Source organism: Vombatus ursinus, unplaced genomic scaffold (assembly GCF_900497805.2).
Source record: "Vombatus ursinus unplaced genomic scaffold, bare-nosed wombat genome assembly UNPS02014770.1, whole genome shotgun sequence".
In the NCBI taxonomy this organism is placed as follows: domain Eukaryota; kingdom Metazoa; phylum Chordata; class Mammalia; order Diprotodontia; family Vombatidae; genus Vombatus; species Vombatus ursinus.
In genome coordinates, this window is record NW_020954548.1 from 25753961 (window position 1) to 25769285 (window position 15325).

Genomic DNA, 15325 nt, shown 5'->3' on the forward strand with positions numbered 1-15325 from the left:
AAAGAAAGAAAGAAAGAAAGAAAGAAAGAAAGAAAGAAAGAAAGAAAAAGAAAGAAAGAGAAAGAGGTGGAGTGATCTTCCAGAATGAGGTTGGTGGGTAATAATGAAGAAGTCTAGAGCATCAGGAGCAGAAGCCCAAAGAGGAGTGAATGTCCACTAGCTAATCAAACACTTATGTTTCCATGCATTTTATTTTTTTAAATATTTTTCATTTAAGCTTATGAGTTACTTTCAAAAACAGAAGAAGCACAGACATAAAAACCATCTAATTAGAATTATTTACATTTTAAAAGAGAACATATACTTCAGCAAAAATAACAGTAATAACTTACTGTCACTGATTTCTTTTTCTGCATATATAAAAGTTCTGTTAACATGCACTTTTAACGTGGCCTTCCAGAGAGAGGTCTTAATACACACTTATTGATTTGAAAGCTCTTTTAACCCATTAATGACTTCAACAATGAGAGTTTCCAGATAGTAAGAGCAATCTAAGGGGCAGGTAGCATCTTTAGGCAGCTTCCATTGCCCAGACTAGTCCTGACAAAGATTCAAGAAATCAGCCATGAAGGTCCCAGTATATGCTTTCCCATCCCCACTTTCTTTGTGGAAAGAACATTGGGTATGGAGCCAGAAAGTCTGTATCTAAGTCCTGACTTTGCCACTAACTTTGTTACCTTGTGCATTTTATTTAATCTTTCCGATTCCTAGTTTCAGCCAAGTGCCTTGTAAACCTTTAAATACTCTATTAATAGAAGGCATTACCATTATTAGACACAAAGAGCCATGATCTTCCTCTCTTGCCACACGAGAGACACAAAAAGCAGGCCAGCTAGGGAGGGAAAACAAAAGAAGCCAGCCGTTTGCACAGCTGCAGAATACCACCATTGATTGTGAGGGGTTAATCTCTGGAGGACTTAAAATCATTGCTAGATGTTTTTTGTACAGTGCCTTTTAACTCAGGCCAGTTTGCTGTAACTGTTCCAGGTAAAAATCCTTTGGACAAAATGCTCTGGACACCCTTGCTGGGACAAAATGTTCGCTTGAGGCTTGTAACTGCTTGTCATGTGCACCCTGGCATGGCTGGTATGCTCAGTGAGGACAAGCTGAGGACCAGTGGGATGCTTAGGGGCAAGCTAGAAAGCAGTCTCCCAGCCCTGTTAGCAGAGAGTTCAGAAGCCCCAGTGTACCCTATAGGGGCAGCCAGCCTCCAAGGGAGCTGGACCCTGCATGACTAAACTGCCCTGTCTCTGAGTTCAGAGGAAAAGCTCTGCCTGGAAGGCGTTTCTAAACCCAGCAGCTGAGGCTGATCCTTACGAAACTGATCTCTACTCTGCATCTTTCGGCGTGGATTAACCCTCAGTCCTAAGGGGCAAAAGCTTTCTGTAGTCTCAGGGATACACGGAGGACTGAACCCCATTACTGCTTTAACCAAGAATCCCAAAAGGACAGTGCTATATATAGTGAAATGCAATGGCCACAGCTAAAGCATTCTCACACATTGCATTTTCATGATTCAATGGGATGTAGAATAGTAGAATGTCTGGACTCGTGTCAGGAGATCTGGGCTCAATTATCAGCTCTGATACTTACTAAAGGGGTGACCATGGGCAAACCACTCATCTATGAAATGAGAGGGTAATAATTGCATGATCTACCACATACGGTTGTTGTAAAGCGCTTTTCAAATTTTAAAGCACTATAAAAATGTGATTATTATTTTTATTATCATTCATTGAGCATACAGTGCCTTTGAGCAAAGCCCTGCGTAGTCTCAGTGATGAACCAGACCTTGACTGAAAGGCACTGCAACAAGGCAATCACTGCTGGTGAGTGGCTGGGACCGTTAAAAACTAGACTAAGAAGGGTAATAATACAGGACATCCAAATACTGGCACAGACAGAAGAAAGTAGCAGCCGTCTACCTCTGTCATTTGTCCTTTGGTGCCCTGCTGTTCTCAGGCCAGGCAGCGTTTGCCAGAATTGCCCTTAGTGAATCCAACCATCCCCATAAAAAAGACAGGAGAGGAAGAGGGGAAAGATGAGATACACATAAAATGACCCGCCCCCAACTTACTCAGGAGACTGTTCACTTTAATCTATTAGATCACAGATTTAAGAGCTGGAATGAGATGAGAGAAAAATCTAGACCAGGGGTCCTTAACCTTTTTTTTGTGTCATGGACTCTTTCGGTGGTCTCATGAAGCCTATGGACCCCCTTCTCAGGATGTTTTAAAATGCATAATACAGTGCTTAGAAAGGAAACCAATTATATTGATATATTTACAAAAAATATTGCAAAAAATAAGTTCCTACACTCCCAGGTTTAAGAATCCCTCTTATTTTAGAGATGAGGAAACAGAACCAAAAATGAAAGTGATTTCCTCATGAGATTGTAACAGTTCATCTCACATTTATACACTCACTTAGGTTTTCCTCAGAACAACCACATGAGGTGGGTAAAATATAAGTGTTATCACTATCTTATCAATGAGGAAAGTGAAGTTGAGAGGTTGAAAAATCTGCCAAAGGTCACATAGACCTAACACCACACTGCTTCCCCCAGCCCAATTATTGTCTTTGTGGACATGGGCTGTTTTAAACACATGGAAAGCACACAGCCAAACCAGGCATGAGTTACCGGCAAACTAGTAACTGCAGTTCAGCTCATACTTAGATCCTCTAAATAACCAGTTCCCCTTCCAACAACAGTGGCAAACCAGCAGACATAGAGTTAACCAGGTATGAGGCAAGGAGGAAGAAACACAAAGCAGGCAGGGATAGATGCAGAATTAATTCTTTGCCTCCTTAACAAAGCCCTAACTGATGGGAAGATGAGGAAGAGGAAGGGAGATGGTCAGATATAGGCAAATAGATGTTCATATTCAGGAACGTACAATGGGAAAGAAAAATAATCCTGTTTGCTTAACAACGTAGCCCTAGAATTGTTGAGTATTGACTTTGGTTTGGTTCCTGTTAGGAAACAGGTGTGGAAACCCACTTACATTTTAACATACTCCATGATGTTGACAGACTTCATTAAAGGTCTTAACAATGGGTTCCTACACATATAATCCTTATCAAATTGCTTACTGTCTCAGGGAGGTGAGAGGGAAGAGAGGGAGGGATAAAATTTGGGATTCAAAACTTTAAACAATGTTAAAAAATTGTTCTTACCTGTAATTGGGAGAGAAATATTATTTTTTAAAATGTAATGGTATGTTAAAAAAACAACAACAAAAAACATGGATGCCTAACTGGTGAAATTGATTATTCTTCCCTGTTCAGATATTACTGGGCATGACATAATTATGAGGTATAACCCCTCTAAAGGAAAATCTCTTCTTTGTGAATGCTCATCATTGCTTTGGGAGAACTCTCTAGCTGTCTGGTTGTTCTAGTCACAGCTGTCCCTTGGGTGATCCTGGGGAACAGCAGCACTGACCTTTCCTTCCTTCCCTGTTTTCTCATCCATTCCATGAAGGTTGGCCATACCAATTTCATACTGCAGAGGGCCGCCTTACGTCAAGGGGAGATAGATAACCGTCTTTTGCCTACCCTTTCGAACCTCTCTGACAGAAGATGCTATCAGAGAGGGGGTTGTATTTCTTAGGTCAAAATCCATTTGGAGCCCAGGAGTGGGCTAGTTGCAACTAGTGTCATTGAGGCAATTCTTGGGGATTTCCCCGACCTACCTTCCTCCCCATCTCCTCACTATTTCCCACAGCACAGGTCAAATTGTGAAGCAAATGAAATTTGCTTTAGTGCCTCCGCTCTCCCACCTCCGTTATTTCCCCTTTGCCCTAACTGCAGATATTGATCTCATAAACTAATTTACATGAAAGTATCAAGGGCTAGGGAACAACTTAAAAAAGAGTCCAACCTCCTCATTTCATAGAGGTTGGGACATGCTTATGGTCACACAGCTAGTGACAGAGCTAAGATAACCCAGGTCGTCTCACTATACCAATTCCCAGGCAAAGGGCAGGTGACTCCAAATGGCTCACCCAACTCTTATATTTGGATACCTTGGATTATTTTAGAGGAAAAATAAAGTCAAGAGGCTGGCGACTGCTTAGGACAACTTTAGTTCCATGACTGTGGAAATACAGGATCCTTCTTTAGACTAGCTTTCCAAACTAGCCCATCACACTGCAATATCCTGGATTTTCTCCCTCCCTTTTGTCCTGTTGCAAGGAGTTTCGTTGAAGGGGAAGTATAGATTGCTGATGTTCGTACATATATTATGTGGAAGTTGTGTTAGAGAAGGCTAGAACTTTTTTTCTTGATTGTAGGGGTGGGGAGAAGTGGCAACAGACAAACCTCTGTCTCTAGAAAATTCACAGGTATGTTACATGCTGGGAAAAGTTGAGAAGCTGCGTTCTCTCATCATCAATATCCATTTTCATCCTCCTGTTGCTACTGCTGAAACTGAGCCTTCTTTGTGTGCCCTGAGGAAAAGGGAGGGCCAACCACGAAGAATGCAAGGCATTCAGAATCAGGGGCTGAGGGCTTTCCCCAGACTGCCCAGGGTGGCTGCTGAAAAATCCAGTAGGTAAATAGGATAAAGGGGTGTGTGTGCATGATTGAGGGGAAACCCTTTTACCCTGAAAAGAAAAATCAAGACTGCAAATAGAAAGGGGGGGGGAAAGCTCTTAAAATCATTCATTTTAGAGCTGTCCTCTTCTTTTTAGCATCACAAACATGATTTACTGGGGTTAGATAATGTTCTGTGACTGGTTCACCCTTTGCAGCCTATAGAAAGATGATGATAGAAAGAGGTGGTAGAACTGTAACTCGGAATGAATGCACCATGTGCTATCAGTGTTAACAATGACTTCTTGTGCTTAACTCTTTCTTTGTTCCAAGGGAGGGTATTGTGAAAAGGGGGATAGTAGTGACAAGTAACAATGCTGTTATTAAAAAAAAAAGAAAAAACACAAATCATCAATGAAACATTTTTTTAAAAGAAAGGGATCATGACCTATAAGCTCTTCTCCTTGGCCAGATCCTTATCAGGCCAATGAATAGAAATGGGGTAACTGAGTGGTCCTCATGATTGAGTACAGAGATAATGATGGATACTCTGGGAAAGGTGCTTCTGAACTTTTTTTCAATCCGGCCTAACAGGAAAACCAAACTTGTGGTTCAAAGAACTATATGTAAACCTAGATCCTGAAGAATGTAAAGTAGTTCAAGGCGCCGCCATCTATGTACTTGTGGTACCTCCCACAGGATGTGATCTGGGCCTTCATGGCTCTCCTCACCAATGCGGTGGAGTTGGCTCACCAGAGATACAGAATCCCAGGGTGGGAAGGGACCTCAAGAGGTCAAAGGATCATAATTTGAAAGCTGGATCCCATGGCCATCTAGTCCAACCCCTTTATTTTAATGATGGAACTAAGGCTCTAGTCAGTGAAATGACTTGCTCAGGGTCATATAGAGAGTAAATATCTGGTGGGATCTGAACCCAGGTCCCGACTCCAAAACACCAAGGCTCTAATCCAAACCAAACCTAAGCAGCAAACTGCTCTGGAACACCTCCAGAGCTCTCAAAAAGGTTCTGAACTTCAAACAGGGAATGGGCTGCCCTGGGAAAGTAGGAGTGGGGGTGGGGTGTGTGTGCTTTTCACTGCTGGTCTTCACACAGAAGCTAAATGTCCTCTTGTGGGGTAGGTTGCTAGAAAGATTCTCATTCAGGTATTCATGGGATGGACCAGATGACTAGGTTTCCTCCAACTGTGGGATTCTGTGCAGTAAAGGTCATCCAGTCTCTGCCTCAAGATTCTCCCTGAGCAGGACAAGATGGAGTGCAGGGATCTGGGCCCGAGATAGTGGCCCATGCAGTGGGAGATCAGTATGAAAGTCTGTAACTTAGGGTTCCAAAACGGTCTTGCTGAAAGAGATGCTTACCCACCATCTTAGCCCCAAATAGGGACTAGGACGCCCACCTGGCTAGAAATCCCCAGGCTGAGGCAATAGGGCAGCCTCCCAACAAACTTACTTCACATACTCTCCCATGTTTCTGAGAGAATCTCTTACGTTGCGCAAACTTGGATGCGGTGCTTACCCCTAGGAGGGGGAATCGGGTGGGTAACTACATTATTCAAATGTCTTTTATTTTTAATGTCTTATAAAAAAGAAAAAAAGGGGGAAGAAAAAGTCTTTAGTGCATGTGACTGTCTTGTCCTAAATGGATATATGGTAGCCTTCAGGAGTCTTCACTCTTCAGTCTGGTCTGGTCTGAGTTGAAACTGGAAGTGATGTTACTTGATGGTCTTGCTGAGGTTTGAGAAGCCAACTCCCACACATGTCATCAGTACTTTCTCCCCTCCCTTGAGTTCTTCACCACATGGCTTAGTTTCAATTTTGAACATGATTTGGAAGAAACTCTTCAAATGTCGCAAAAATTCTATTCTAAAAAAGGAAGGGGGAGCAAAATGAATTTTTTAAAGGATTCTCTTAACCCTCCCACCCCAGTTTTGATTCTTTAAAAAGGAGACACACAGCCCACCACCCTCCCCTAGGCACGCTCTTTTCTGAACCTTTGTGTGTGTGTGTGTGTGTGTGTGTGTGTTTGTTAAAAGTTTCAATCCCATTCCCTGGTGGCAAAAAGATAGCCAAAATGTTAATAGCAAGAAGGAAGGGAGAAAAAGGTGGAGCTCAATAAGCCGTCACCTTTGAAAAACTGGTTCCATTTAGAACATCAAGAGCTGACCAGTAAAATCTTAATGTAACGCAGGTGAACCAAAGTGAAGGAGAGCAGGTATAAATAGGCATGAGAGGTTGGGGAAAGGCATCACTGAGCATATTTAGGACCAGAAAAGGAGATGGTTATCTATGTGTTATCCACAGCTAGAGTGGATAACACATAGATAACCCAGGTGCCACATCGGTATCCACAAAACATTTACAAGAACCAGTGGAAAGCATCCAGGGCATTAGGGAGGTTTTTTTTTTCTTTTTTCTTTTTTGGTGAACAGCAAGCTCTTAATCAATCAACAAACATTTATTAAGTGCTTACTATATGCCAGGCATTGTATTAAGCTCTAACAACAGAGAGAGGACAAAGCAATTACTTCCCTCAGGGAGCTCACATTCTAATGGGGGAGACGCTATGCAAGCAATGATGTACAAACAAGACACAGACAGGATAAATGGGGTGGGGGGGGTAAGCCCAGAGGGAAAGTACTAATATTAAGAGGGAAATAGGAAAAGATTCTTGCAGAAGGTGGGAGTTGCTGGGACTTGAAGTCAAGGAAGCTAGGAGGTGGGGACAAGGAGGGAGAGAGCACTAGGCAGGGAGGACTGCCACCGAAAATGTGGAGAACTGTGAGGTGAGGAACGGCAAGGAGGCACTGGATCAAAGAACATGTGGAATTGTAAGAAGGCTAGAAAAGTGGAAGGGGCCAAGTTATGAAGGGCTTTGAAAGCCAGACAAAGGATTTTACGTTTGATCTCAGAGGTAATAGGGAGCTATGGGAGTTTACTGAACGGCAGAGGGAAAGGTGGTTGCATAGTTAGCCCTGTGCTTCAGGAAACATCACTTTGATGGAGCAGGAAGAGACCTGAAGCAGGGAGGCCCATCAACAGACTATATGCAATAGTCCAGGCACAAAGCACAAAGTAGTGGCAACGTTAGAGGAGAGAAGGGAATTTATATGAAGGATAGCAATGATTGTGGACTGACCAATGTGTGCATGGACACGTTGCAACACTGTCACCCCAGCCATCCCAATGTCTCATCCTTCTGGGTCCTTCTCACCATTATCCTAGCTCATGACCTTTTAACTAGGGCCATAAAAATGTCTGTTCCACCCCCATCCCCACCACCTAACCCCCAAACATACTTGTGGGCAAAACCTCTAGCTGATGGGCTAGCTCTGTGCAAAGAGACAGGCTCATCTTACCCACTCATCTGTATTCTTAGGAGAAAACAACATGTTCTCTCTCTCCCCTCTTCCCCTACTGCTAAAGAAGCGATTTCCAAGGGCACAGCTGGAGTACAAACAGCTTGCTGACTGTGCTCCCTGCTCCCCCGATCCTCACCCAACCAGACTATTTAAATCTGATTGTGCTACAGTGTGTGCTCTCCTCCGAATTTTCAACCGGCCTTGAACACACCCCTTCTCTCGTTTAAGAGAGGGGGTGTGTGTGTGTGTGTTTGGGGGAGAGGGAGGCACCAGGGATCTGCAGCCGCCTTCTTCTTCTCCTGGAGAGGGACAGGAGAAACACACGCTCCAGTGTCTATGCCTGGGTAGCCGTCGCTTTTGGAAAAGCGATGAACCTCCACCAACAAGATGCGGGTTGAAAGAAAACCTGTCCCACTTGGACGGGATGTTCTCCCAAACCCCTCAGCTAGCCTGAGGTAGAACTGTACTGAAACCTTAACTAAGGCACGTTTCACAGAACGCCTTTCTCTGCTCCCCGAAGCCTGGAGTCTGTCTCCCTTCTGCCTGGATATGAAAGAGTTAAAAGACTGTTCATTTTAAATGAAAGGAGAGAAAATACACACATACACACACACCTATCCTATCTGCCTCCCCAAGAAAAAGAAAACCACGAGGTGAATATAACTCACTCTGCTCACATATTAAAAGGAGGGCAGGGGGAGGGGGTGGGGAAGAAGCATAAAATTAAAGCATTGTTGGTTGGTGTTTCTATGTTTACTTGCCAGAGATCTACCCACAGTGGGGCTGAGCCTCCGGGAAGATAGGGCCTCAGAGCAGACCTGCAACTGAAACCAATTTCTAAGAACTTGCCCCTTTCCCCTCCATGCCCCTAGACACAGACACATGTAAGAGATAGCAAGGAAGGAAGGAAATCATAGAGACCCTCACCCTGCCCCTCCTCTCCCCATGCGCGCGCACGCGCACACACGCGTGCACACACACACACACACACACACACACGCACACACACTCTCTTTTCATTGAGTTGAGTCTCCCAAAGCAGTAGAACTGGCTTCTCTTCATGTTAACCCACTAAGAATTTTAAGTATTTGGATCTCCCTTGCCCTTCCTTCTAATGTTATAAAGAAACAGATGTGATCTGCAGAGGTATATGCTAATAATAGCAACAATAATTATTATTATTTCTATTATTATTCTTATAGCAGCAGCTAGCATTTACACAGTGCTTTAAGATTTGTAAAACAAACACTTTACATTTTATCCTCATAACAACCCTGTGCAGTAGGTGCTCCATTTTAGAGATAAGGAAACTGAAGCAGACGAAGTTAGGCAATTTGCCCAGGGTCACAGTGTCTAGAGCAAATTTGGACCCAGGTCTATCCTTACTCCAAGTCCAGTGCTCTATCCAACTGCCATCTAGCTACCTCTCAACATAACAGAGACACTGTCCCTAGCATAAGGCAAATTCTCAGGATAGAGACTGGAGCTGTGATTTTCATAGGTCGAGGGAACTGCCAGGTGATGAAAATCCCTCTACCAAAACAGGTTACCACTTTTTCTGCAACTGACACTCTTAGAGGGCCAGGACCAGAGCATTTAGAGATCAAGTGACCTGCCCAGGGTCACACAGCCAATTAGGTGTCAGAGACAGAGCTTGAACCCAGGTTTCCCTAGGATCTGTATCAAAGTCTTCTGGCTCCACCACACTGCCTCATTTAGGAGAAGAGCTGATCAGCCTGACAAAACATGCCACAGCACATAAAACAGACAAGAAAAGGCTCTTACAGTGGAGGGGAATCGGGGGAAGGTGAGAGGGAATGAGTGAATCTTATTCTCACTGGATTTGACTTAAGGAGGGAATAACACACACACTCAACTGGGTATGGAAATCTATCTTCCCCTACAGGAAAATAGGGGGAAGGGGACGAGAGCAGGGGGATGATAAAGGGGAGGGAGTAATCAGAAACAAACACATCTGAGAAGAGACAGGTTCAAAAGAGAGAATAGAATGGGGGGCGGGATAGGATGAAGGGAAACATAGTTTTCCACAACATAACTACTGTGGAAGTGTTTTGCATGACTATACATGTATAATCTGTATAGAGTTGCTTGCCTTCTCAATGAGGGTGGGTGGGGAGGGAGGAAGGGAGAAAATGTGGAACCCAAAGTTTTAAAAACAAATGTTAAAAATTGTTTTCACGTGCAGCTGGGAAATAAGAAATACAGGAAATGGAGTATTGACATGTATCCTGCCCTACAGGAAAATAGAACAGGTAGGGGATAAGAGAAGGTGGGGAGAGATAGAAGGGAGGGCAGATTAGAGGAAGGGGTATACAGAATGCATGTCATCTTGGGATGGGGGGAGGGTTGAGATGGGGAGAAAATCTGGAACTGCTGAAAACTAATGAAAATGCTGAAAACTAAAAATAAATTAATATATTTTTAAAAAAATGTCATAGACAACATTGGGGCAGTGAGGTACTTCTTATATCCTGCATATCTGGAAAGCATTTTTTCCATCACAGAGCTGCTGTAAGGATCAAAATGAGATAATATAAAGAGTATCAGAAACCATAAAGCACCATCTCAATTATCTTTAGAAGGAGGAGAGTAGCCCAAAGAACCTCAAAGATTCCTTCCAGCTCTGAATCTCTGATCCTCTGAAATCCCCTCTGCAACATACCTGACAAGTAGCTATACAGGTTTCTTTAATGCCTCCAGTAAAGGGCACCAAAAGCATGCCATTTTATTTTTTGGATAGCTAGTGATGCGAGGCCCTTCCTTCTGTGATTTCGTTCCATCTGTACATACCTCCTACGTACAAGCATTGTTTGCATGTTGTCTTTCCCATTTAGAAGGTAAGCTCCTTGAGGGTAAGCACCATGCTTTTGCCTTTCTTTGCAGCTCCACTGCTTGGCATAGTGCCTGGCTATACCACAACAGGCGTTCAATAAATGCTTGCTGATTACCTTGGTAAGTAAGTTTTCTCTTTTAATTTATTTATTTTTTTGGTGAGGCATTTGAGGTTAAGTGACTTGCCCAGAGTCACACAGCTAGGAAATATTATATGTCTGAGGCCAGATTTGAACTCAAGTCTTCCTGACTCCAGGGCCAGTGTTCTATCCACTGTGCCACCTAGCTGCCCCAAGTTTTCTCTTAACAGCAGAAGCTCCTAGTTCTTCATACGGGGGGCCAAGCAGAAATAAAACCAATCAAATCCCCCTTTCGACATGAGTGCCCATTCAAATGCTTGAAGGCATTACTGTGGCCCCATTTCTTCCTCTGCAGGCTGAATATACCCAATTCCTTCCCCTGGAGCCCATTCTGGCTGCCCACTTCTGGATTCATTCCACCCTTCATTCAACAAACATTTATTAAGCCCTTATGTGCCCAGCACGGCATTAAGTGCTAGGAATAAAAAAGGGGCAGAAGACAGTTCCTGGCCTCAAGGAGTCTAGGAGGGGAGACGATCCGCAAACAATTATACACAAACAAGAAACATACAGGAAAAACTGAAGGTAATCCCAGAGCGAAGGCATTAGCCTTAAGGAGGACAGGGAAAGGCTTTTTTTTGCAGAGGGTAAGATTTTTAGCCAAGACTTTGACAATGAAAATGCAAAGACCTGAGGTTGGGGGGGAAAAGGAGATGAGAGAAAAAGAAGAAGGATTTTAGTTAATTGAAAACAAATAATATTTAATTAAAAAAATAACAGAACTGTGTGCCTTACTTGAACTGCCCAGGAGTTGGGAAAAAACTGTACTTTGAAAAAGAGGCAACTTATAGAAAAGCTACTGGAGGAAAAGCAAATAGGCCACTGTCATTGTATTACACAGGATATGCTGGGAAAGAATAAGGCATAAAAAGCCTGGAAAGGTAGGAGGGGGACAGGTTATGAAGGGCTCTGAAAGCTAAACAGTGGGTTTTATATTTGATCATGGCAGTAATATGGAGCCATATGGATTTTACAGAGTAGAAGTGTCACATGGTCAGACCTAGGTACTTTCCAAATTATCACCGTCCTTCCTAAAATATGGTGCCTGGAAGTGAACACAGTTATTTCTATTCCTGTTCCTCTCTAGGAGGCATTGTGGTACCATGGAATAAATGTTAGATTTGGGGTCAGAGGGCAGTTGGGTAGTGCAGAGGAAAAAGTACTGGGCTTGGAGTCAGAAAGATGCATTTTCCTGAGTTCAAATCTGGCCTCAGATACTTACTATCTATATAATCCTGGGCAAGTCACTTAACCCTATTTGCCTCAGTTCCATTATCTGTAAAATCAGCTGGAGAAGGAAATGGCAAACTACTTCAGTATCTTTGCCAAGAAAACCCCAAATGGGGTCATGAAGAGTTGGACACAACTGAAACAACTGAACAACAATTGAGATCAAAATTCAGGCTCAAAATTCTGGGTCTACCACTTAGTGAACTCACTTAACTTCTCACACCTCAGTTTCCTCATCTATAAAATAATGGAGTTGAACTATATGACCTCTCAAGGTTCCTTCCAGCTCTATGATCCTAAGATTCTGTGGCTCATCAGTAAAACACAGAGTGACACTAGAAATTAAATGGCACCTCCTGTAGTCATAAAGAGGTTAACTTTTCCTATCACAAGAGCTTTATCAGAAGTGAATCATAATCTCTTAGAATTGAGAAATTCCTTTGAGCCTTCCATTAATTTAACAGATGAGAAAACTGAACTCCAGAGAAATCAGAGATTTGTCCAAGGTCACCCAGGAAGGGATTGGTTAGCAGAGCGAAGCCTCCAATCCAGGCCTCCTGAGTCCCAGTGCCATCTCCTAAGAATCTGAAAAGGTAACCATGCATTCTAACCCTCAGATTATGCCCCTCCACCCATATGTTTTGTTCCGATTTATTGCAATGTATTATAGCAATGTCAATACCAGGACTTGTGACTGAAATTAAAGTGGCTTTTTAAAAAAACTCTCAAATCATAGAACATTAAGAGTTGGAAGAGAGACCTTTGAAATAGGAGGCAGCATGCTGAACCTGGAGGAAAAGTGGCCTGGATTCAAATGATGGTTCCGCCATGTAGTACCTAGATGACCCTGAGCAAATCACTTTACCAGTCAAATGAAGGGCTTGGACCAGGTAACTTCTAGGATCCCTTCCAGTTCTATGGTCCGATTAAATTAAATTAATTAAATTACCAATTTAATTAATTAAATACCAATTAGATCTAGTAAGAGGCAGAGGCAGGACAGAAAGTTAGAAGTCCTGACTTCCAAAGACCTTTTCCACTCTACCTCCTCTCTGGTTTCTCTCTATAGTGTGATTAATACATGTCCGGTCTGTTAGACTCATGCTGAGGGAGCTGGCCTGACATCATTTCCCTATCCTCACTCCATGCTTAAAAATAGCTAGCATTTACATAGCACTTTAAGGTTTACAACCTGCTTTACAAATATCTCCTTTTATCCTCACAACAACCCTGAGAGGTGGGTGCTGCTATTATTATCCCCATTTTACAGATGAGCAGACAGAGGCAGACAGAAGTCAGGTGACTGGCATAGGGTTAAGTGTCTCAGGCCAAATTTTGAACCTGAGTCTTCCTGACTCCATGTCCAGTGCTCTACCCACTGTGCCACCTAGCTACCCAATAACACACCCCAAAAACCCCATTCCAAGCCCATAAAAGGTACTCTAAATCCCTTTCCCACCCCCACCCACCCCTTTTCAAGTCACTTCAAGAGCCCACTCCTATGGAAGAATTTAGCAAGCTAAGGTTGCTGTGCCTGAGGGTACAGGGTCCAATGATCCATTTTCTCTAGGAAACAGCAGTGTTATGGTTCTCTTTCTTTTTCTCAGTATTTCCCCTCTCTCCCTCTCTCTCTCTCTCTCCTCCCCTCTTCTCTCCCTCATGTGATGGCACCACCATTCTTCAGTTATCACAGTACTGTACCTTTCACATATACAGCATCGGTACCATGATAACCGAAAAAGGACAGTTCAGTCTCATCTCTACCTCCTCTGCTGGCCAGAAATGTAACCACAAAGGGGGCCTTGACTGGGGGTGGGGGGTGGGGATATCTATCTGTGCACAATGTTTTCGTCACTCTGGCAGGCAAACGGTTTTCAGGAGCTCTCATGCCCAATTATTAAATAAGAAAAAGCTTCTCGGATCATGCTTTTCGCTCAGCCGTCTTAAAGGTCCAATTGCATACAAACCGGATGTCCAGACGTTCTCTTTGTGACCCAAGTCAGAGGTGAGGACTGGAAGAGACCCCAGAGATCACCCGGTCTGACCCTTTGCATGATGGACAAGAAAACCGAGGCCCAGCAAAGGGAAATAACACACCCCGAAGGTACACAGGCAACAGAACCAGAACTCAGACCCTCGGATTCTTGTCTTCTTTTTACTATGCATTCCTATTCCTTTACCTCTTTATGGTGATTACCTGTTACCTATCTAATAACTTACTTGCACAGCAAGCTCTTCTTTCATCTTCCTACTACAAGACTAAGACCGTCTCCTGCAAGTACTTCACTTTCTAGCTATGGAAACTGAGCCCTGGAAAGGGGGTATGATTTGCCCAGGTAAGACACAGGGTTGGAGTCTGTGCCCAGGTCCCACTCCAAACCCTTTACTTCCTCCGACACACGGTGCTATCCAGAAATATAACTGGGAAGTTTTTTACTTTGAGCACCATTTTCAACTCAATCATGCCCTATCATCTTTGGCAAAAATAAAGCACTCAACATGTGTCCCTTCTAGCTGCTGCAACTGGGTCATTGGCAGAAGAAAGGGGAAAAAAAAACAATAACCCCACAACAAATAACCAACAAATAAGCTATAAGACACAAATGTTTAACCCCAAATGGAATAAATACAATCAAAAGGCAGAGATTAAAGGATCCATACCCAATATGGGGGGTTACTTTAATTGGTCCCAAATGAAGATTACAGCTGGGAAAGAAAGAGAGTGAGCTTCCCATAGGTAAAAATAAACAGCGACTGAAGAGTTCCCACATTTAGTTCACTTAAGTGTCAGAGGTACAGGCAGTTCTGCACATGGTGACGAGCTATGCTCAGTACAGTAACTTTGTCATTTGGTACAATTAGAAAAATAAACCAGCTCAGCTAGCAGGGCTCAAGAAAACAACTTACGTGTAGGGAGACAGCGGTCCTAGCAGGACTTTGGAAACATCCTGCTGTCCAAGGGTCATGAGGAGCAGAACTAAACTCTGGTTGGTGGAGTCCACACAACCTCCCTGTCAACACAAACATTTTAATTATTAATCTTTGTACAAACCAGAAAATGGAAGCCACCCCCACCCCCAAAGGGAGAGATAAAGCAGGAAAAAGAGAAACATTTACCAGGAACAGGGGAGCCCATAAAACACCATATTGCATTGGTCAAATGCTAATAAAATACAGTGCAATTTTGTA

General features: G+C 43.3%; 1 protein-coding gene across 1 annotated transcript in view; it reads right to left on the reverse strand.

The window, feature by feature from the left end:
• Positions 1–4947: 4947 nt before the first annotated feature.
• The window catches only part of RCL1 (RNA terminal phosphate cyclase like 1), a 55020-nt gene continuing 44642 nt past the window's right edge, over positions 4948–15325 (reverse strand). The window contains exons 8-9 of the mRNA XM_027863074.1: positions 15044–15147; positions 4948–6417 (exon numbers count right to left, since the gene is read on the reverse strand). Of these exons, the coding sequence (XP_027718875.1) occupies positions 6267–6417; positions 15044–15147 (255 nt within the window). The 3' untranslated portion in view covers positions 4948–6266. The remainder of the gene's footprint in view (positions 6418–15043; positions 15148–15325) is intronic.